Source organism: Plectropomus leopardus, chromosome 6 (assembly GCF_026936395.1).
Source record: "Plectropomus leopardus strain MGB_pleo_1.0 chromosome 6, ASM2693639v1, whole genome shotgun sequence".
Taxonomy (NCBI): Eukaryota; Metazoa; Chordata; class Actinopteri; order Perciformes; family Serranidae; genus Plectropomus; species Plectropomus leopardus.
Genome location: NC_142181.1, coordinates 5,619,504 through 5,642,939, shown reverse-complemented (window position 1 = coordinate 5,642,939; position 23,436 = coordinate 5,619,504). Strand labels below are relative to the sequence as shown.

General features: G+C 37.8%; 1 protein-coding gene across 1 annotated transcript; it reads right to left on the bottom strand.

Moving 5' to 3' along the window:
- Positions 1-1,097: 1,097 nt before the first annotated feature.
- Positions 1,098-22,652, bottom strand: prss59 (serine protease 59, putative). Its single transcript, XM_042487121.2, has 9 exons — positions 22,414-22,652; positions 19,812-19,993; positions 17,853-18,085; positions 16,203-16,338; positions 10,400-10,514; positions 4,264-4,465; positions 2,241-2,331; positions 1,891-2,093; positions 1,098-1,422 (listed from the first exon to the last, which is right to left on the bottom strand). Exons 1-9 carry the CDS (start codon positions 22,642-22,644, stop codon positions 1,313-1,315), a joined length of 1,503 nt encoding a protein of 500 aa, XP_042343055.2. The 5' UTR covers positions 22,645-22,652; the 3' UTR covers positions 1,098-1,312.
- Between the last annotated feature and the right edge of the window lie 784 nt (positions 22,653-23,436).

Here is a 23,436-nt window from a genome sequence, read left to right as displayed (position 1 = left end):
GTCATTGTGTCTGTGTTTTGGAGGTAGCAGATGAACACACAGCTGTTGAATATAATCATGTCATGCACGGTCACTTCTATTTTTCTGTTGTAGATTCTGCTTTTAAGCTAAATCCATTTACTTCAAGACTAAAGTTGAGAACACTTCAATGTGTCATCCAAATTGCACAATTGCCAGAAGTGGTTAGTGTTCCCAAGACACCATCTCTGGGGAGATATCATCGTGCTCCTGTTGAGCAGCCAGGACAGCATTGTAGTTACACTCTTATCATCAAACAAGACTAAACTTGTGCAGAACAAGACCAGATGTGTGCGTGTTTGTGCTACACGTATCCCATTCAAACACATGAACTGGAGCCATTTCTGGGCAAATTATCTGTTGAAAAGTTTTGTTTTTGTTTCATTGCTGCCTGTTTAAACATGATTTTCAGTGTGTTATGGAAAAATCAAATGCTATAGTGAAATGTGTGCAGGCACGATGTTGATGAACTTACTGATAACTTTTGTTCTGAAAGCTCCTGACTTCTCCAAAGGTTGCTAGAAAATGTAGTTTCTCAATATGAAATGTATTTGTCAAGAGTTAGCCACACAAAGTGTCCTCTGTGTAGATAGGATTGGTCAATATTGTGTAAGAAAAGTGACAATGTATTTTATTCTAATGTAAGTGCTATGCTGGGAAAATTTCAATTTCACATATGCACCCTCTTTTTTTTTTTTAGGTACACAAGAAAATGTTCTTGCAAACTGAAAATTATTGACTGTACTTAAGTATTTCTAGGTTGTGCTACTTGCTGGTTTTCATTTAAAAAGTTCAAATAATCATTGTGTGACAGATATAATTTGAAGTTGAACCTGCTTCCTTACTAGTTAAATTTAAAGTGATGCTTCTGACTTCTTCCTTTCCCCAGAAGGATCAACACCCATTCACACCGGGACCCTTCTAGCCCCAACGACCCACACAAATCCAATTTTGGTCAACGACTCGCAAGTGGTCTGAAAAGCAAACTCTATTACTACTCCTAGTTTTTTCCTGCCCAAAAACACGTTAACCTTTGCCATGTAAACTCATTGTAAAACTGAAAATGCAGAAAGCCTCTATAGTGATAAAAAACTATTCTTTATTCATCTTTATAATCAAACCACTCATTTTAAATTCCTGAACTTTGTACCCACAGATATGCGAGTAAAGTGCTTTTTCAAGACGTAATAAACGTGGCAGTAAAATAAGCAGTCTCACTCTAATGTCAATAATCTGAACAAAAGAGTGATTAGTTTGCTTTGCAAAGCCATCGATTGGCCGGTTCGACTGTCAGTTATTGCTTCAACCACTTCTGGAGCAGTAAGAAGATGTGGTCACGGGCCAGAGTCAGCTGGGGGAGATCCTCGCTCCTGGCAGGGTACATGTTGGCACAATGGGCTGTTCCTGGATCAGAAAAAAAATAAAGAATATGGCTGCGAGAAACAGTAAAAGTGAGATTTTGGAGTTACGAGAACAATTATCCACCATAAAGTTGGAGTTGAACAAGTAAGCTATTGTTCACACTGAAACTGTTGCTTGGCCTCTGTAATATTAAAAGAAATTGCAAATTAAATTCAGTCTTCAGTTTCTACCATTAAAGTTCACATTTAACGCCGTCACTAGCACAAGCCACTCGTCCATGAGTAGATCAACAGTAAAAACCCACTGATGGACGCAGAGGGGGACCAGTAGTATTAATTTCTGAAAAAAATGAAAATGTGGAGATGTGGAGAGGTTTCTGTTCTTCGTTTCTTAGACTGAATCATAATATATTTTGAAAAAAATGTTTTAATTAACTTTTTTTAAGCTGTAAACACAAATTCACAGTGCTTCTTACTCTAGTTGAATTTCCCATCATGCATTCTGTCTCACCTTTGATGAAAACAGCAGGGAGATCGGGTGAGATGTCCTGGGTGATTCCCAAGGCGTGCCAGGGGTCAATGGACCCGTTTGGAAGAACTATTCTGCTGGAGCGGATGTCATAGCCGCCGTAATACTCATTGGTCTGAGCGACGGCCTTCTCCAGCTGCTCAGCGCTGACATTATAGAAATCTGCACACTGTTTCACATGATACCTAGATGAGAAAACACAGAATAACAATGCAGCATTTGATTAAACTAGACAGAAAATGGCCAATGTGGAAATAATACTAGATGGGGTGACGAGAACATAAATCTGAGTTTATTACTGTAGGCAGAGAGGGAATATCTGATGTACTCACTCAAGAGGGAAGCCAGTGAATGGCTGGTTGGGCGAGTCGGTGCTCTGGAAGAATCCAAATTCAGTGCAGGTCTGGTAGACCCACTGTCGCCCTGACAACACACACACAAAATTTACCCAAGGACAGCATATTCAGTTGTTTCATAAAAACCAAGGTAGTAACAACACAGAGCAGGTAAAGCTAAAAATCTGTTTAAAATGGCTTTACACCAGAGCAGTGTTCACTTTCTGTTTTGTTTTTCAGTCCCAATTAAGAGAAGAAAGAGTGCAACTGAAACCCACAAGACAAGGAGGGGAGGAGGTCGGGGGAGTATTTATGCGGACACATCCCAGTGGCTTCTTAAGAGGCCACTTCCTGTTCCAGTGATCACCCTCACTCCAGCCCTCCCACTCATGAAACTGAAGCTGGGAACTGGGACCACAGCCCAGGGCACGAGATATAGAGAACCCGCAAACATGCAAAGTTGTTAAGACAACATGAAACATAAAACATAGCATATCCACTCTTAGGAAGGTCTACTCTCTTCAGATAAACACCAGTTTAAAGGTCTCATATTACGCTGATTTTAAGGTTCATACTTGTATTTTAAGTTTTTAATAGAACATGTTGGCATCCTTTAATGGTATAGTTTGGGTTTTTTGAAGTGGGGCTGTATTTGATACTTATGTACAGTCGACGGGGCGCACAAGCCACAATGGTGGCTTTCCTAAAAAATTCTAGTCTAAGTGACTGCTGTGTGACCGCTTTACCTCGCCATCACACAGCCTTTTCCTTTGGCACTACATTCCTCATCCACCATCAGTCAGGTGTTTGAGTCAAAGTAATTTTAGTGGCTGTTACGCCATCTGACTGAATTTGAACTTTAAATTTACTTAGTATGGTATTTCTGTTTTTTTAAATGGCTAAAATACATTTTGATATTAACCCCTCTATACAGCATGGTAATGCTAAGCTGTGGCGTGCACGCCGTGTCTGTTTCTGCAAACAGGGACTGTATGTAATACACTGACTTTACATAAGTATCTCCTACAGCCCCACATAAAAAATCCCAAACTCTCACTTTAATGTTAAAAAAATGCATTATTTTTCTCATAATGTCTGCCTAAAAATGAGCAAAAAACAAACAAACAAAAAATAAAAAATGAGGAATTACCTGGAAAAAAAATCTGAAAAAGTTCTAATAGTTCTTTAAAATAATTTAAAACATATAATAATGATCATTATAAATATATAGTTCTCGACATTTCTCACTTGCTTTATAATCTTTTTTAACTGATTTTACTAAATCCTTGCAATTTAAGGGAAATTTCTTGCCAAGTTGTGCTTTGCCTTTTGCCCCCATGAAAGAAATCAAACAAATATGGTCAGGTTTAAATACTTTTGTGGGCGTCTGAATGCATTACAAGCAAAGTGATGTCGTTCCAGGTTTCAAAGAGTTAAATAAAGACATGGAAATCTGACATTCAAAGCCCGATATAAATATTGGTGTAATGCTTTTAGTTCAACTTTACCCCAAGAGGAAGAAAACATTATTTTGGAATTTTCATTACATGACTCCAGGACTCTTTTAGTAGTTACGTGATGTAATGACATTTTTTTGGTGTTCCTAATTTGCCAGAACCTGCCTTTTATTTAACTTTTCCTAAAAAAAGCCTCTCAAAAACACCCAGAATTGGGATGCTACATTATGACTGTAACCACAAGCCATACTCAACACATAACCTGTCGTCTTGTTATTCTGGGCTCCTGAGGCTACTGATGACGGACAAATTGCGCCTGCTGCAATTCATTGCGAGTGTGTTATTGTCGGACAACAGTGGAAAAATTTCAATGTGGCATCACGTAATCTATGCCAGTTATTCTCTGTAATAAAAACAAAAACACACCACCTGACAATCTAACAGCAAAATGGACCCAAAAATACAAGCTATGTAAAAAAAAATAAAAAAGCAGTAAGTTATTCAGGTTACATTTTAAAATAGAACCCATGTCTGCACATACAAAAATACATGCCCATACGCACCTCCCCCTGCAGCCGGCCCATCCCACGATGTGTTAGTCATGTCTCGGAGGTAGTTACTGAAGCTGGCATCCAGGCATTTGATAAAGAAGGTGTCCATCATGAGGTGAGCCACAGCAACAAAGCGGGCATAAGGCTCCCCCAGTGAGGTGTCACCCATCATGCCACACAGCACCTTGATGGTGATGTTGGTGCCCGGCACGCCCTAAATTGACAGCCACACCAAGAAGAAGAAAAAAAAATTAAGATGGTGTGACTTTTTCTTGTTACCTTCTCAATAAACATGTTGAAGCAAATATTTTGTGGTTATCTGCCACCTGGATGATGAATGGCAGTTTACAAGTACTTTTCTGTGGGTGAAAGTATTTCCCAAGCCTTAATTGTGATAGGAGACATGAACTTAACACATACATGTAATGTTCTGCCTTCAGGGAGGTGATTCACTAAGCAATAAAAATAAAATGAGCTTATTATAAGAGTCATCAAACTATGAGGGGAAAGCTGACACAAACTAAACCATAACCTCCTTTTTTCTACTGTTGTGATCAAACTATGCCAATCAACTACTCTAAATAAAAACAATGAAAAATAAATGTGCATTGGAGTCATCCAATCACAAGGGCCATTGTTCCTCCTCATGTTTCCTGAAATTATGACTCGTGCTGCATCAATTTTCCCTCCCTATCCCTAATCTATCCTCTGAATTGGGTCTGTGAACGCAGTAAGATATCGACATTGTTGTTCATTTTCGTCAGATTCTAGAGCTTCAGTTTCATTATGAAACATTATGTTTATGGTAATTCACGATTTTCTCTCTATAAATACATTTTCCTCATTAGCACATTTACTTAAGCACCTTATTATGGCTAGACCTATAAACAAAAACCCAAGGTGCCTTTTCTTAATGTGAAGTTTTGGAAAACAACAGGCCATGACATAACATTAACATTTCAGTAGTATAATGTTCAGCAATAGGAGTGCTTGTTCATTTATTTAGTTTAACTTTTCTTTTTTTCAAGGAAACCCTGAGTCAAATTAATGTTGTTTTTTTCATGTAAGTTTATCCTTATCAAAATATGCAGCAGAAAAACAATAAACTACTGGTAACAGTTTCCACAGACATCTTTCACAAGCATTTAAACCTTCTGTCAACACTATGGGAATAAAGGCAATAAGCAAATTTGGCAAGAGCTAGCATTTTTCCCCCCGTTATAGGTTTTTTTGGGTGAGTTTTTCCTTAGTTGATGTGAGGGTCTAAGCACGGAGGAATGTTGTATGCTGTAAAGCCCTCTGAGGCAAACTGTGATTTGTGATAATAAATAAAATTGACTTGACTAGTAAAAGGTGACAAGAAAATGATCTGAAAAATAGAGAGAGAGAGCGAGAGAAAAAGAGATACGGGCAATCATTGGATAATTATAAAAAAAGGGGAAAATAATACCTATTTCCATAATTATTAAAATGATATAATCAAAATTGTTACACAAAAAGTATATTTATATTTATTTTTTAATGCTTTTTTGTTTATTGTTTTGTGTTTGTGTTGTTTTTTTCTTTTCTATTTTGTGCTTCTTTTCAGGCAATTTTTTTTATAGGCCTAACTTTAATAGATTTTTTGCTATTTTTTAAGCCATTTCTTAAGCAGCTCACTGCCCTCTTTCCATTTTTGTTTTAAAGAAATCAAGCCAATTTGTGCTCACGGCAACTTTTGGAAAATTGTGGTGATGCTTTGCCTGCGTACCCACACACTTTGCTCCTGAGCAGTGCACCTTGGCTACTCAGTGGCATCAGTCCAACACTGTGGTTGTGTGCTTTCAGGTATAAACTTGCCTAAAACAAAATGCAGTACTGAAATGAGGGTTGGAGGAGTAAATAAACAGTTGGTTAGTTGGTCTTCCGCGCAAAACGAAAGCCTTGTTAACTATAAATATCCCGTGACTACTATGCCATCTGCATCTCTCTGCATCTTAAAGAGGAACTGTTCTGCAAGCACTAGCGTTACATAATGTCCTTCCGTATTTTATAAAGCACCCCATTGATAACCCCTCAACTGTGAAGCCACTGCTCTGCCTCCTCTGATTGAGTTACACCTCGCTCCTCGTTCTTACCCAAATTCCTCAGTGGTACCTAAAACCTGGTAGTTTGCTCTACACCCGGCCCTTTGTGTCAGAGAGGCAGCTGTTGGCTGTGTTTGTCCGCTAGCGCTGTGGACTCCGTGGCCCACCGCTCCCCTCGGTTCTTTTATAAGCGTCTCTTTAGCTAGGGGCGACAGGAAACCAGAGAGACCACAGAGTCTTTTGTTACTTTTTCACATCAGCTTATTGGTAACCGGACTCACGTCTCCTCGAGGCACCAGGGGGACAGAGAGGGGATGGGATGAAAAAAAGGGGAGGGGAAGAAAAGGGGTAATTGGTTAAAAAAAAAGAGAGAAAAAGAAATGGGACTGATGTACAGTAACAGATGATAAGAAAACAAGTTGTGAGATGTGTCATCTCACCACAATGGGGACTTTTTCTTTTTGAATGGGCTGTAAAACTGAAAAAGATCTGGACAAGTGGCTGAGTAATGTCATTCCTTATATTTAGTATGTGGGTTTCTTTACAATGTGAATTGGGATGCACAGTTTGCAAGATTCAAGGTGCTTTTATTGTCTCCTGAAGGGAATAATGTCGCCGATTAAAGGGACTGCTGCACAGAAAACTCCCATTAATAGACCTGCATGGACGTTTGCAACATCTGTGTGCTTTGTTGTCGAAATTAAAATCAGAAACTGCATCAGACTTCTTCCACCGTGTCTTCCAAATTACTCAACCACACCACCCCAAAATGACAGCTGACGTCCCATCAACATAATGGAAATCAACCACACATTGGTTATGGTTATGTGTGGAAAAGTTCTTCGAATTTTGTATTCATTCCTCCCCCACTGCACTGTTTTATTCAGGCCCTCTTCTTTCTGCTGCTCACTAGGTTATTGATTATGGTAGACTCCCGAGTACTACTAAAAATCTGACATCAGCCAGTTAACCCTTTGAAACCCGATCAAATTGGCAGAATATCCTTCAAAAAAATGGGAAGAAGGCACTGAGCAATTTAACAAGAATTGACCAAAAAATGTCAAGAAATTCATAAAAAAAAGTTCCAAGAAAATTACCTGAAAATAAGAAAAAAATCAAATTAAATTAAAAAACAAAAAAGATGCGAAAATGACAGCAAAAAAGTACACAAATAAAATTAAATATAATTGTAATATATTTTTAAATATATAATTATAAATATAGTTTCATAGTCAGTTTTCCTTTTTTAGGGATAACATTGAATAATATCCCCAATGTTTTTTTCAAGTTATTTTCTTGTCACCTTTTTTGTTTTGTTTTTTGCAAATTTTTGAACATTTCTTACCAAGTTGCTCACTGCATTTTCAAAAGAAATCAAAACAACTGTCTCAGATTCCTCTTGTTTAAATACTAGTGAAAGGCATCTGAACGCAGCACAACAAAACTGATGCCGATCCTGGTTCTAAAGGGTTAATGTCCACTCTTGTATTGAATGATGTAATGTGGGTTGATCTAATGCACATATAGTCAATTTCTACAGTGGCTGTCTATCGGGACACCATTATGCTAAAATATTTATTGCACAACATTTTTTCATATTCAATTATTAATATCAGCATCAATACTTTTGTCATGACCACGAGCTTCATGGGAGGGTTACACAAATCCTTCTCCCCACCTTCCAATACACAATACACAGGCACAAGCATGATAATATACTACTACTACTACTACTACTACTACTACTGCTGCTGCTGCTACTACTACTACTACTACGACTGCTGCTGCTACTACTACTTCAACTTCTGCTTCTTCTACTACTTATAATAATGAAAATGATAATAATATAATGTGTGAAGATTAGAAAAGGAGCTCCACTCTGCAAATAGAGATACAGACAAAGAGAGAAAGCAAGTGGCCCCAGGAGACACCCTGGAGACCCTCTCACCAGGCAGTGTCTCTTGGCCCCTCACTGCTAAACAATGCAGGGTTTATTATGTTTCGGTATAACGCTTGGGCTCTCAGTAACCGTCCTACACCTCATAGCTGCCTTCCACTCAACCAAGACTGGATACTAGGTCAACCCCTGACCTACAAAGGCTCTGCACAAACTCTGCTGTGTCAGGTCAACATGCATAAATCATTTCATATTTGATATCATGTTTCCATAAAAGATGTCTGTGTCAACGCTGGAATCATTTCTCTGGTCAATTTTTAAATACGGCAACATGGCTGACAGCTCAGCTCCGGCTATTTTCAACCTGCAGTCATATTTCTCTTTTCATGTCACGAAATAAATATTAAATGATGAAGATGTGCTTGGGGGAATTTGGGGATAGATTTTTCAGTGCTGTTTGAAACATTAGGACTGAGCTGCCGGAGCCATGCATCAAGTCAAAAGGCTCATTTATACTCCTTTTAGGTAAAGAAGTACATAGGTTAATTTCAAACATTGTACCCATAGACTGTATAATAAAGATGGACGAGACGCCCCCACTTACCCCCGACTACTTACGCTTTAGCCCTCCCACTAATTTGAATGGTGATAAAATTATTTAATTGTGCAGCTTTTCTAGACTTTCAAAATGTTATTGGACCGAATAGATTAAATCCCGATTGTAAAACCAGTCATTCCGTGGGGGTTGTGACGCGTAAAGAAATGTAATTAAAGACATATTTTTCACAGTTTAAGTCTTTTTAGGTCCAATGGTATCATGTGCCAGACCTGTCACCTGTAATCACACTGTTTGGCCATTATTTACAATTAGCCTCAAAGTCTGACACACTTCCTGTTACTGACTGGTTCTGTTCCCCCACTTTTAAAATGTCCATGTCCTACAGTCCTTGCTTAAACTGTGCTACACTGCCCCCATGATTTCAGTTGGTACTGCCCCACATGGGTAAGTTTTCAGAAAACGTGTATAAACACAGACAACATGAGTGCAGAGTAGTCTGAAGGCTCCGTTTGTTTCCCAATCTAGTGTTGAGCATAACTCTTAACCTTTAATGGTGCAACTGATGAAAAAATGGTAACATTTAATCCACATGATTTTTAAAAAATGGGTTAATATTGAAAATTGGTGAAATTATCCTGACATTTGGACAGCTGTTCTCCCCTTCTTCTAGTCTTTATGCTTAACTAAGATAACCGGCTCACTTTGATCGTGGTCTTGTTGTGCTGTTGCTGTGATCCTGTCTGTGGCTGTGCCTGTGTCGTGGGCCTTGGTTGTGAAAATACCATTACCTACTTGACGTGACCTTCTATTCCCATTATTATGCGTCATGCCTCCACTATTAACAAACGCATGGGACTCTTATCAGCACCTTCAATATTTGCATGTAACATCACATGCTATCAAAGAGAGCATTTAGTAATTTTATACCTATTACTATTGTTTATATGACATGCTATTGTTACTTTTATTGCTGCTGCATCTCTCCCCTTTTCTCTTACTCTTTCTCTATTTCTCTTTCCTTTTTGGTCATTATTATAATTCAATTGTTATTTACAACATCTATGCATGTCTGTTAGTCCTGGAAGAGGGATCCCCCCTCAGTTGCTCCTCCTGAGGTTACACGTTTTTTTGGGTTTTTTCCTTAGACGATGTGAGGGTCTGATGGCAGAGGGATGTCGTATGCTATAAAGCCCTCTGAGGCAAACTGTGTTTTGTGATAATGAGCTTTATAAATAAAATTGACTTGACTAGTAAAAGGTGACGAGAAAATGATCTGAAAAATAGAGAGAGAGAGCAAGAGAAAGAGAGATATGGGCAATCATTGGATAATTATAAAGAAAAGGGGAAAATAATACCTATTTCCATAATTATTAAAATGACCACCAACTGGCTCTAACATCATATTTGATTAATGAACTATTCCTCTGAGAAGGTATTAATTTTATAGTATGATATGCAAGACAGAGTCTCATAATGGTCTGTAGGATGCTTGTGAGCAATTATTACTTATTTTGGCATGAAAGTAACCACATTTTAAGACAGCAACTGTTGGCACAAAATGTCAACTTTTGGTCGATTTTACGATGTTTTACTGATGTTGTTTGGCATGCGTCTACTCTCCCTCACCTCAAACCCCCTGTTGTCTTCATTGTACTGGACCACATCCATGACGCCGCCAGCCAGAGTTTCCAAGAAGTAGGCAGAGTCCATCTCTGTCTGGATCTGCAGTTTGGAACACAAGCTAGAGGGGGAAAGAAGAGGAAGAAGACAGAAAAAGAGGAAGCAAGGGAATAGGGTGGGAGATGAAGAAAAGGAGGGGAAATATGGGGACAATGGGGATGGAGGAAGGGAGGAGAGGTGGGGGAGACAAAGAGGAAAATTAGACCAGAGTGTGTTTTGGCAGTTGTACAGTGCAGTTTTCTCAGGAAATAAAACCTCAAGCTAGTTCACTGAAAGTGCAAAACCAAGCCATCGGCACGTGTTTAGACTAGAGCTACATAAGATGTGATGTAAGAGGTAAACAAGAGCTACTGCTTAACATCAACATGTTAGCTTTGTGAGCCTCACAGAGCCGCCAGCATGAAGACTTTTTTTTTCAAAGACCTTTATGGCCAGATTTTGTCGAGGTATTGGATAGATAACCTTATTATGTAATTATGTTCTGAATGCTATTCTTTTTTTACTTTCAGGTCTCCTCCTGAAATATTGTCCGGTGGCGCAGCCTCGAGCTATAAGGCAGGACAGACATTGGTCTATTTCTCTTTGTGTTTTTACACTGGTACTTTGAGAACCTGCTGTTGTGTATCTTGTTATACTTTTCTGACATTATTTATCAGTTCTCACTGTCTTATGTTTTATGTTATGTTTAATGTTTATATTGCGTATGAAATTGAATGTCCTTTTTACGGCTGCAGTAAGACAAATTTCTCACTTTGTGGGACAATAAAGTTCATCTAAATCTTATAAAACTTTTACATTACAATTTGTTTCTCCCAAACTGTACAAAAAATCTGAAACGGTCGAGGAAATTTAATGGTTGTAGAGGGCAGTGGTCTGTGCAGACCACTGTATCATAATCTGCTGTCCAGATAAATAAAAAATAAATTAAAAAGCAGTCAGAGTCTAAATTGTTGACTTCACCTCTTGATACATTCAAAGTCAAAAGGTAACTTTGGTATTTTCCAACCTGGACCTTATTTTCCCATGTTTTTGTGTCGAACTTAGTAATGGAAACAACCATTTTTGGAATTGCTCCAGTGTTGAGAGAGGCCATTGCAGGCAGAAACCAGAAATCGCCATTTAAATAAACCCCAGACTCCGTTTAAATAAACAGTCACTTAAGCCCAAGTAGAACCAGCATATTTTAACAGCTAACTGGATGCATTTAGGGTTTATTTCAACCAAACTAGAGTTGGTGATTATTGGAACAGTGGACAGATGAACCAATATGGCATTTGTGAGTTTTATTTTGCTTCTGTAAACTTTAAATGGAGTGTGTTTTACGATGATGAAATGGAGCCTCGTGGGTTTGGCGATAGTAATTTTGGGACAGTTTCTGGTTAACCAAAAGGATCTCACTCTTTAACAAAGAGGTTCATCTCTGCAGGGTCCTTTTCATAAGTTGTTAGAGACTTAGAATAACAATCTGAGCTGCTCATTGGTAAAAACAAGCACTTTTAGCTGTAAACTGACAGTGAACAATTGTCCTGTGTGATTACATTGCAGCCTGTTTTGCAGCTCAATATTGGACAAATTTCAACAACTGTTTTTCTGATTAGTCACTTGAGAAAAAAACTTGAGAAAATAGGGTTGAGGTTGAAAATACTGTAGTTCATAATGTTGTCATATGTCGTAAGCCCTCCTCGGGGCAGTCAGCTTTTTCCATAAAAGGCTCTAAAATGTGAAGCACATTACCAACCGAAATAAAATGAACGCATGATATTAAGATTTTTAACAAAAGTGTTAAAGGTTGGCTGAAGCAAAATCAGCATTTTTGTATATTTCATAATGTCTCTGAATAAGTGTTGTAACTGTATGTAACATTGATATTTGTCTTTTTTTTTACTTTAAGTGTATGTTGTAATTCTATGTAATCTTGATGTAAATACCTAACTTTTTGTCCTCTTTCTACCATAACTGTTATCATATGCACATTATTGTATGTAACCTTAACTTTTTTTTAACTTTTTTTCCTTCTTTTTCTTTTACTAAAAGCCTAACTAGGGACTTGGAAACTAGCAATAGATATAATCTCTTTATGTGAAACATCAGTTACTACAGACTTTGTAAAAGGCAGAAGTTGTACTATGTTAATACGCATAGTCCCTATCAAATAAACCATATAAATAAATAAATAAGTTGGCCTTTAATACACGTATGCCAATTAAGGTCATCTGTTGGGATTTTGACGGTACAATAGTCGGCACAGAAAATATCACGGTCTCACAGTATTACAGAATTATTATTAATATCAGTCAGAATGACCCTTAAAATAAAGAAAATAGAAGGCTTAGTTTTAATTGAATAAAAATTGTATCACTTTAATTAAAACTAAATATTTTTGATGTAAGTAAATGTCTTCTTTTGAAAATAACTAAAATAAAGGTGAGATTCTCCATCCAGTTGCATTTTTTTTAAATATCGTAGATAAGAAAATGTACACAGCATGATAACAGTTAACTTTCATATGACCGTTTACCTTGAAAGTGGCATATCGCTGCGACCCGAGTCGTCTGTCAATTGACAATAACGGGCTGCAGTGTCACATTGGAAAAGATGGTGTTTTTATTTTACTTTCTCGAGGCGTGGGTGTGTGAAGACGTAGACGTGTAGACACGCGTCTGTGGAAAAAGACTGCGTTGGGTAAATTACAGCTTTCCTTTACTGTCTGTTGGACTTCTACTCTTGTAAAATTTAGGCAACATGCTGATGTCATGACCTGCTGATTTTAAAACAAAGCCTGTGTACATGAATTTGTGTGCAGATACTTCATTCATGATGAAACTGTGACGCAAGTATTGCATCCTCTGAGGCATTGTGGTTAGGAAGCTGGACGAGCCTCCGAACCACACATTGTGACCTCTGTGTGTTTGTGCCTGCATGAGAACATGTCTGCGTCTACGGCCTGAATTATCTGCAAGAAGCTAAAATAAAAAGATGTCAAATGTGGTCAGGGCAGTGCAGCGTGTCTCTATGACAGTATTAGTTCTGTGAGTGTGACCGCACCATTATAAGAGCCTTTTAAGACTCTTTATTCATCGTGTTGACTGACGTTACAGTCACTATAACAACCTAAAATACACAAATATAAAACAGAGACAGACACAATGATTGCAGACATAGTGCAAGAGCGCTAAGAATAACTTCATGCTTGAAACTTCAAACAATGAAAGAAAATAAAGACAGTGACGTATAAGGGGCTGAGAAAATGCCCCAATAAAAATAAATGCTGAAGGGAGACACGTTTGTCCCAACAGAGCCCCCCCGCCCTTTGAAGTAATATTCTCAATTTAATAAATTGTATTTTGGAGTAAAGCCTTTGAATCAACATTTAGACAATAATGTAATAATAATAAAAGCAATAACTGTGCTTGGAATATGATTTAATTGTGTTGCTTCACAAGCACACACACACATAGCTGCATCTCATCCCTATGTGTCCACATGTTTTACAAATGTGTAAAAGCGGGTATTTAAATGCTCGCCAGGATGACCTGTGATGTCGTATAATATAAAGAGTCACAAAGAAACAAGAAATATATTAAAATAAAAATAAATAAAATAAAATAAAATAAAAAAGTAAGTAAGTAAATAAATAAATAAGTAAATTAAATAAATAAATTTTAAAAAAAAGCTTGCCATAGACAACTAGTATAGTCCTGATCAACTCTAAAATGAACAGATGTTAATAAACTGGATCTCATCCATCCTATAACAAGGGGATGGCATTACGGTAGCTGGCTTCACAGCTCATGTTGTTAATTCCGATATCTGCCCATTGTATTCCTCTCTGGAGCAGGTCCGACATTCCAGAGTCTCAGGCTCACGCCAAAAAGGCTCGAGGGACGCTCATGAAGCTGTAACACAATCCGACTCAAACCAAGAACCAAGACAACCCTCACTGCTCTCTGAACCTCTCACACAGCTCCAGGTATCACTGCAGTTCACCTGTTCTTCCACTGCTCTCATGTAACAGTGCTGTATCACACGCAGCACAGCTAACTGTCTGAAAGAATGAGCAGATTTAAAGGAATAACTTTTGTTTTTCTTTTTTTAAGACAAATGATGCCTCTTTCATGTCTGCATGATGAACATGAGGCTACAGCCAGTTAGTTAAGCTTAGCATTAAGAATATAAACAGGGGGAAACAGTTAACCCTGCGCCATACAAAAGCAAAGGTTAAAAAATTTGTGGTTTTGTGTCTTTTTGTCAATGCTAGGTGACAAGCAAAGACTCAGGAAGACACTGTGCCTGGCTAAGAAACAGTCCGGCACTGCATATATAAATAATATTCCTTTTACAGATTAAGGACACAAGTTTTTTTATGTAAATTTGTTAACTTTAGAGTTGCTGGTAGATGGGTTGTGTAACTCTGTGGTGCTATGGACTGGGATTTTGTGCTAAGATTACCGACTGCTGGCTGTAGATTCACATTTACTCCACATATATGAGAGTTTTATTGATCCTCTCAACTAACTCTCAGCAAAAAGGCAAATGAGTCTATTGCCCAAAATGTCAAACTGCTGCCTTAAGACAGTTAATCCTCTAAAGATAAAGATGATACACATGCACATAATCTTGTGATTGTCCCAAAACTCCAACAACCATTCCTGTAAACCATGACAGCTATGGTTTATAACAACTCTGCAACGTTAACAGAGCTTACGTCATCATTCCCGTGTCTCTCGCGATCTGGCGTCATTAATGATACTAATCATGACTGCATTTCATTTTAGTTTACCACTCCCAGACCCTGACGACATGCAAGCTGACTCACTGTTGTGGCTTGCTGGGACACTTAAAAAGAAACAGACCCATTGTTAATGTTATTAATCACACATGTGTCTCACTCGCTTTCACAAGTCAAAATATCTGCTGAGAAAAAAGGTCCATTGGCACTCTACATGCTCACTGACTCTGTCTGATGAGACCTTCGCTCTGGCTGAAGATGGGAGGAGCTGCAGTATGTCTGGAGTGTGCTGAGGTCACCAAACTGCATAAACTCACAGGACTGATAAAAGGTGTGAACTGCTGCATCAAAACTAATAATCAAGTACAGAGTGCACATGCCCACGCAGTCAGCTCTAATCAAGCAAACACCTTTGAAAACGCCTTTGTATGTGGACAAAGGCTGTGTAGGGGTTTTAACCCTTTGAAACCTCAGCAAATGGATCTGATATCTTCCAAAAACATGGGCAGAAGGCAACGAGCAATTGAAGAAGACATAGCCAAAAAACTGGCAAAAAAACTGTAAAAAAAAAAAACCCAACAAAAAAACCAAGAAAATTACCTGAAAATAAGCACGAATAAATAAAATAAAATGAGAAATAAAGTAAAATAAAAATGAAAAGTAAAAAACAAACAAACAAGAAAATTACCTTAAAAGGGCTGAAAATTAAAGATATGCATTTATTTGATATTTTTTCTTAAATTTGTTCTGTTACATAATTCTGAATATCATTATAATGTGAAATTATACTTTTTTGGACATTTTTATTTAGATAATTTGCCTATAACCCTATTTTAATTTTAAATGATGTACATCATCCTCGCTTGGTTTTATTGCTATTATTAATATTATTATTATTATTATTATTATTATTATTATTATTATCGTCATCCAAGGCCCTGGCCAGCTCAAACTTAGCTTTTTTTAATATATATAAATTTTAAGATAGAGAAGGTATGGGTTGCAGGGAGTTTACTGTACTTGAAGTCTTTGGTGATGTTGTCATAGGTCTTGGGGTCCTTCAGGCGCTCCACAAGGGTATCCGAAGCCTTTTTCACCATTAGGGGACACTCTGCGTTCTCTGAAGCCAGCGAACGCCACACGACCTCTAAGTACTCTGGCAAAACATAAAGACAGAGGGAGGGGTGGACACTTAAACCTGGGCTGCTATAAAAAGACCACAATAATACACAGTAACCCTGCAAAGGGACTATTTTGAGGAGCTGCAAAAGCGCCAGTTCATCCTCAAAAGAGCACATGATTCCAGTTTGAGACAAGTGCTGGAGAAAGTATTTATCTAAAAAGGTTTCGGTGAGGTTGAAAGTGAAATGATGAGTCTCAAACAAAGTGGATTTCACAGTTTATGAACAAGATCTCAGAGGAGACACTCCACATTACAAAATCTTGGAATATTTCCACCTGGGATGAAATCCAACCTCTTACTGGTAGTAATGCTGACTAACTGCAGTGGTGTTTGGGGAAATAATAACTTTGTGGTGCCGTAGACTTTTCTCTGTGTGTTTTGTCTCGGATTCTTTCCCAAAGTCAAAGAGTGTATGTGTGTGCGATAGTGTCTTAGAGATAGCACTGGTGCGTGGGTGGGACAGCACAGGTCCACGTTCAAAGCTACTCTGACCTCGATTCCTGCCCGCAGCAGATCCGGAGGAAAACAACGAGCTCGGCCAAACACAACACAGACACAGATAGAGAATGAACCCTTCCTCATCTTTGATCTGTCTCGAGCTCTTACTTCCAAGACACTGAACAAAACAGAAGATTGTACTAAATTGTGTTGCTACAGCAAATTAACTTTCAAAGAGGATGTTGTTTTCTTTAAATGATGGTTGTTTGGCGTGTTATCTAAAGCAGTGGTTCCCAAACTTTCTCCTTAAGGGGCCCCTTTTGTATCATTTAGTAAACTGATAACCTCTGACGATGTGGCATATTTTATGGATATTTCATATTATATTCAATGCAAAACAATAACGGCACAGAACAACTAATAAACTGTACAATTATCTAATTAGGTAGTAAACTCAACTCCTAACTGCAGGAAGTTTGTGTAAAATGAGTGATTTGGACGAATTCTGAGCAGATTATTTCCAGTTCCTTATTTTTAAGAAACTTTTTATATGATTCTGTCGTTATGATGTATTTTCCAACAGGCTTCTTTTTTAACAATTTGAGTGTTTTCTACAGAATGAGAGTTTATGTGTGGCGGTAGCTGATGATGAGGGCAAATTTATTTATTTTTTGTCAAATTTTAAATGGGTGTGTGGCTCTTTGTATCGTTCTTTGTCCCCTCTCTAAATTCAAAGGTTTTTGCAGGTCCATGAACGAAGCGCAGGTGAAACTCTCCATTAGTTCTTTTTATCCTTAGCAGCAGTTTGTGAATGGCAGGGTGGATAATTTCGATCTGTTCGAGCTGATCAGACCGAATTTATGGGCGAAAGGAGCAGTTGCTGTGAGAGAATGTAAAAAGACCAGTTATGTTTCACTTTCAATGCTCCTGGGGTTCTTCTGCTCCATCTGTGCCCAGACTACACTCTGTGTTCCAAGTGTGGTGCCACAAATAACCGCAGGAGCGCTCCTGAATATATACCCCCCCCCATGTGTGTTATGTCTACATACCTGGGAAGTTAACAGTAGCAAAAACAGGTGCACTCGTGGCCACAGACGCATGGACCAGGTGAGGATACTTCAGTCTGAACCAAGTGGCGAGAGAACCCGGGTACGACCCGCCGAACGCCACCCACTTGCTATTGGTCAGCCCTCGGGTCTCTGCCATCACGGTGCGGAAGTGTGCCAGGTCAGCCAACGCCTGACGGCTACTGAGGAAACGCAGGTTGTCCGTGCTGAGGTCACTACATGGAGAGCAGAGGGAAACTTAATTTAACCCTCTGGAACCTGAGCAAATCAGCTCGATTTCTTTCAAAAACATGGGAAAAAGGCAATGAGCAATTTAAGAAGAAATTAGCTAAAATTTAGAAAGAAATTTGTAAATAAAAAAATATATATAAAAGAAAATTACCTGAAAATTCAAAAACAAACAAAACAACAAAATTGTAATGTAAAAATATGCAAACAAACAAAAAAGAACAAAGAAAATTTAAAAACTGCCTAGAAAAGTGCTTAAAATTTTTAATAATTCTGTAAGATAATTTTTGATATTTAGTTATGATAATCAGGAATATACTTTTATACTTTTCCTGGCTTTTTGAAAAATAATTCTCTAAATCTACTAATTTCTTGCAGTGTGCAGGACATTTCTTGCCAAGTTGCCAACTACCATTTTCCCAAAGTTTTGGACAGAAAATCAAACCAATTTGCTCAAGTTTCAAAGGTTAAAATACTTGTGAAAGCCGTTTCAATGCAGCACATAAAAAGGGTTAATTCAGCTAATCAAATAATTGATTTAAATAGCAGTTTAAGTGAGTATCTGTAGTAAATAATTCAGTCTGTACAATGATGGGCAGGGCTGTCTTTTGAAGGTAGGGCTGCCATCTGGTGGTGTAACAGCCACACGGCTTCAGCTGCTGTACAAACCAAAAACATGAAGCTGGCGGCCTTTTGTGCCCTTTAGTTGATCCCACAGTATTGTGGAACCAGAGTTGCTGAACGCTCTTAAGCTGCTGTGAACTCATGTTGAGGGTAATGTATCAGCTGCCCTTTGGCATCGGTCACACTGCACTGTGACACTTCCTCAATATCAAATGTGAAACTATTTTCAACAAATCAGCAGTGTGCTGAATCAAACTGCAGCACTAAATGTGTCGGCTGAAAAGCAACCTCTCTGAAAGCTTTGGATCACCAGAATTCATAACTAAGACTTATTAAAGCTGGCAACTTTTAGAAAATAACTTTATGTCATATTTGTCTACATTGTCACTGAATCCTGAGAATAGTACATGAGACAAATAATCTGAGAAAAAGCTGCGTTTTCTCTGCCTCCCTCTAGTGCTTTTGATGACATCTGCAAGAATCCACCACAAAACAACTAAACAGAGACCAGGAGTCGCTGTCAGTCATGTCAATCACTGTCATTTGTCTCATTGATTTGTGATGTTTTTTTTTTTTGGAATAACCCATTTGATGTGAGAAGCAGCTGGCCCTCAGGTATGTTTCATATTATCAAATCTGGCCCCCATTCAGAAAAGTTTGGACACCCCTCGTGCTTAAAAAATAGAATCAAATGTTTTCTTGTCTGTTTGACAATTTAAGTAAACTGACAAGACGACGGGTTAACGATTAAGGCTGCGGAGGAGCCGAACTTATTTGACTCCTGTCTCTAAAACTAAAATGATGAATTATTTTGCACTGCCACAACTGACCTTTTTAGCCACGTTATTTTTTTACGGATGAACATCAGTCTGTCTCCGTCTGCTTACACACCTTTACATTTTGGCTACTTTCCTGGTGCAAGTTTTGGTTACATTTGCAATATTTGAGCTGCTGTCTGGCACTGTTGTCACCTGCCTGCCCACACAAACCTCAAAGCGTCTAAAGTTTGAATAAACAGATCTTAAACATGTTTGGAGTGAACACATCATCACACAAGGTCAAGAACTGAATCAGCGAGGTCAAACCTACACAGTCGGGTGACTTTTTCCATAGAAGCGATGTTCCAGCATCAAGCAAAGCGCTCCGAGTTTCTCAGCGTAGGTGAGCCAGGTGCCGGTATGCATCCAGGCTGGGTTGGCTGGGCCCTCTCCACCTATCATCAGAAACACTGGACCCCCCGGCTTATAGAAGGCTTCATTTACAAAGTACCTCTGAGGGGGAAAAGAGAGAGAGAGTCAACTCTGTGAACAGCTGCACTGATACACTTGTGTAACTAATAATAACTATAATACATTTGTAATGCACTTTACATTTGGAACAACTCTCAAAGTACTACATTTGCATAAAAAAACAATAAAAACAACCAATATAAAATGACATTTAAAAAATAATTAAAAGAAAAATCAGCATAAAAGCAAGTAGAGCAACCAGCAAGACGTTACTTATAAGTCACGTGTTCTGCTAAGAAGTAATGTTTCATATACTCAGATCACACACCCCTGTCAAAAATGATGGAATCGCCAGTCTTGGAGGATGTTCATTCAATTGTTTGATTTTGTAGAAAACAAGCAGATCACAGACATGCCACAAAACTAAAGTCATTTAAAATGGCAACTTTCTGGCTTTAAGAAAGACTAAAAGAAACCAAGAAAAAAATTGTGGTAGTCAATAATTATTGCTTTTTTAGATCAAGCAGAGGGAAAAAATTATGGAATCACTCAATTCTGAGGAAAAAATGATGGACTTAACGAGTGACGAACGGTACTCTTCATCAATCTGGCTCCAACGCTCTCTGATTATGATGATCTGATGGACCATTTTCTTCAATTTCCACCACAGATTTTCAATTGGATTGAGATCTGGACTATTTGCAGGCCATGGCATTGACCTTATGTGTCTTTCCTCAAGGAAAGTTTTCACGGTTTTTGCTCCATGGCAAGATGCATTATCATCGTGACTTTGAAAGTATGGCTGGATGAAAATATGACTTTCATCCAGCCATCCACAGTGCACGACTGCTGTTCCTTAGCTCACTGTGTGCTTGTTTTTCTGTTTAGGTGTTAATGATGGCTTTCATTTAGCTTTTCTGTATGTAAATCCCATTTCCTTTAGGCGGTTTCTTACAGTTCGGTCACAGACGTTGACTTCAGTTTCCACTCATTTGTTCCTCATTTGTTTTGCTGTAAATTTTCTATTTTCAAGACATATTGCTTTAAGTTTTCTGTCTTGACACTTTGATGCTTGCCTTTTACAACCTTCCCATGTTGTTTGTCCAGCTTTTAGACACAGCTGACTGTGAACAACCAACATCTTCTGCAACAACACGAGCACTCCTTTTTAACTGCAGACTAATAAGCAGATTTAATCTGATGCAGGTTTTAGTTTTGGAAATGGAAATTTACAGGGTGATTCCATATTTTTTCCCACTGCTAGATCTAAAAAAGCAATTGTTATTGACCTTTTTTTTTTTTTTAAATTTCTTTTAGTGTTTCTTAAAAGACTTTAGTTTTGTGGCATGTCTGTTATCTGCTTTTTTTCTACAAAATTAAACAACTGAATGAACATCCTCCAAGACTGGTGATTCCATAGTTTTTGTCAGGGGTTGTATACTGACTACTTTACACAGTTTTTCACCCACTAATTATAACATTTGGAACAAGAAGATTTATTTGGGGAAATGAATTGACAGTGGTATTATATTGATTGGACACCTTGTTAATATTGAAGGAGAGATACTGACATTTAATGAATTCCTCTCCAAATTTAGCCAAACAGTTTGACCCAAATAATATGCAATAGTTTTTGAAGCTTTGCCGAGGGAGAGTGCTGCAGCTTCTGAGTTGTTCAATAATCGTGGACTAAATCATAAATACATTTAATAGAGATATATTCACCAGAGAAGTTGATGTTAACAAGAATAATGTTCAAATAAACACATATAAAGTGTAACTCTGCAGTGGGATTATATTAGACTTCACTTTAAGATTAAATCAACTAGAAGAGAGTTTGGTTAGCTGGGGACTGTTTTTTTTAATGTTAATAATAAAGTTAAAGAGTATTCCTTTACAATCTCACATCAAATATATCCAGCAAAAGAGACATTTGAGAGATTTAGACTTTAATTTTCTGTGAATTAATAGGAGAAACAATCTGTCGTTTGTTTTTATACCTGTGTGTATACCAGAATAATTTGGGTGGATGTTCAACTTTATATAAGAAGGAAAACTGGACAAACGACACAGATTCTATTGCAGGATAAATACATATTAATGTATTTCAAAAGCCATGAGGTGTAGAAAAACATTATATTTTTGTGCTACTGGTTTCACTTTTGGGGAAATCCCCCCAAAGAGGAGATGGGCGGACTCGAGACCAGAGTTTGAACTAATATGGCACTAAAATAAGAGGCCTTAAAAAAGGCGGTAAAGGCGTACAATGTTTTTGATAAATTTCTCACGAACTGAAGAGCCACTATTTTTATTTTGCTTTTTTTATTACTATTTATGTTTTTTCCTTTAATTTATCCTTTGTATGCATGCACCCCTGGCATGTTGCTGTATGCACATATACTGACAACAATTTAAAATGCTTTTTCCTGAACTATAACCCATAAGAAGTAAGAGTCACTCACCTGCTTCCACTCTCTGCTGTCTGCACCATTGAAATGATCCAGTGTCTGAGGGAACCACAGCTCCTCAAACACAGCTCTCTGGCTGCTTTCCTGCACTTGTCTAAATTTCTTGAATCCTTTATATTCTCCAACAACGCACACGGAAAACAACAAAAACAAGGCTACTTTACACAGAAGCGACCCACAACTCTGAAAAGCCATGTTGATATGAGCAGAAATAGCCAGGGACATGTGATTTTGTTCCAAGTGGTCATATGACAAATTCTTCTGCTGCTTTCAATGACTCGCAAAACATGGGAGAAATGACTTCATGCGCATTTCCGCGTTACACGTTTAATGATATATATATATATATATATAATCTGAAAAAGCATTCTGTCTTTATGAATATCTGCCTTTATTCCTAATTGACCCACTGTGTTTTTCATTTTAGTTTGCCTTGCATTATATTTCTGTATTGTAGTTTTCTTAATACTGAAAACACAATAATTCCCAAAACAAAACATTTCCAAAAGCACTACAACATTTACCATAACAACATTTTGTGTTTTGGGGGAAATTTTTTGTTTCCTGAAATGTTGTTTGTTTTGGGAAATGTTGCAGTGTTTTCTAAAATGTTGCAGTGTTTTCTGAAATGTTGCAGTGTTTTCTGAAATGTTGTAGTGTTTTGAACCTCGGGGCCTAGTCTTGTTTCTGGGCAGCATTAAAGTTTATGGGAATAGTATCAATTAAAATAATTATTATTAAAAAAAAAAAACACTTGCATGACATTCTCACACAGACACACACACACACACACACACACACGCGCGTATAATAATTTTCAAAAGAACATTCTCAAAAAATTTAATCAATTGCATCGATTTTAAATGGTTAAAAATCGATAAACACAAAATTATTTGTATGTGGCACTACCATAACATAAATACGGCTCAAAGTGATGCATAATTAGACATCTTAAATAGCATCATCTGCTGGTTTTGAACTATTTGGAGCGTTAAACAAAACCGAAAATGTTGTATT

Excerpts from the sequence above, each read along its gene's own strand:
- prss59 (XM_042487121.2), bottom strand. The coding sequence starts at position 22,644 with ATGTCCCTGGCTATTTCTGCTCATATCAACATGGCTTTTCAGAGTTGT. Across the intron at positions 16,339-17,852 it reads TGCTACTGTTAACTTCCCAG|AGTACTTAGAGGTCGTGTGG; the intron begins GTATGTAGACAT and ends ATGTTTTGCCAG. Across the intron at positions 4,466-10,399 it reads AAGACAACAGGGGGTTTGAG|GGCGTGCCGGGCACCAACAT; the intron begins GTGAGGGAGAGT and ends CTGTCAATTTAG.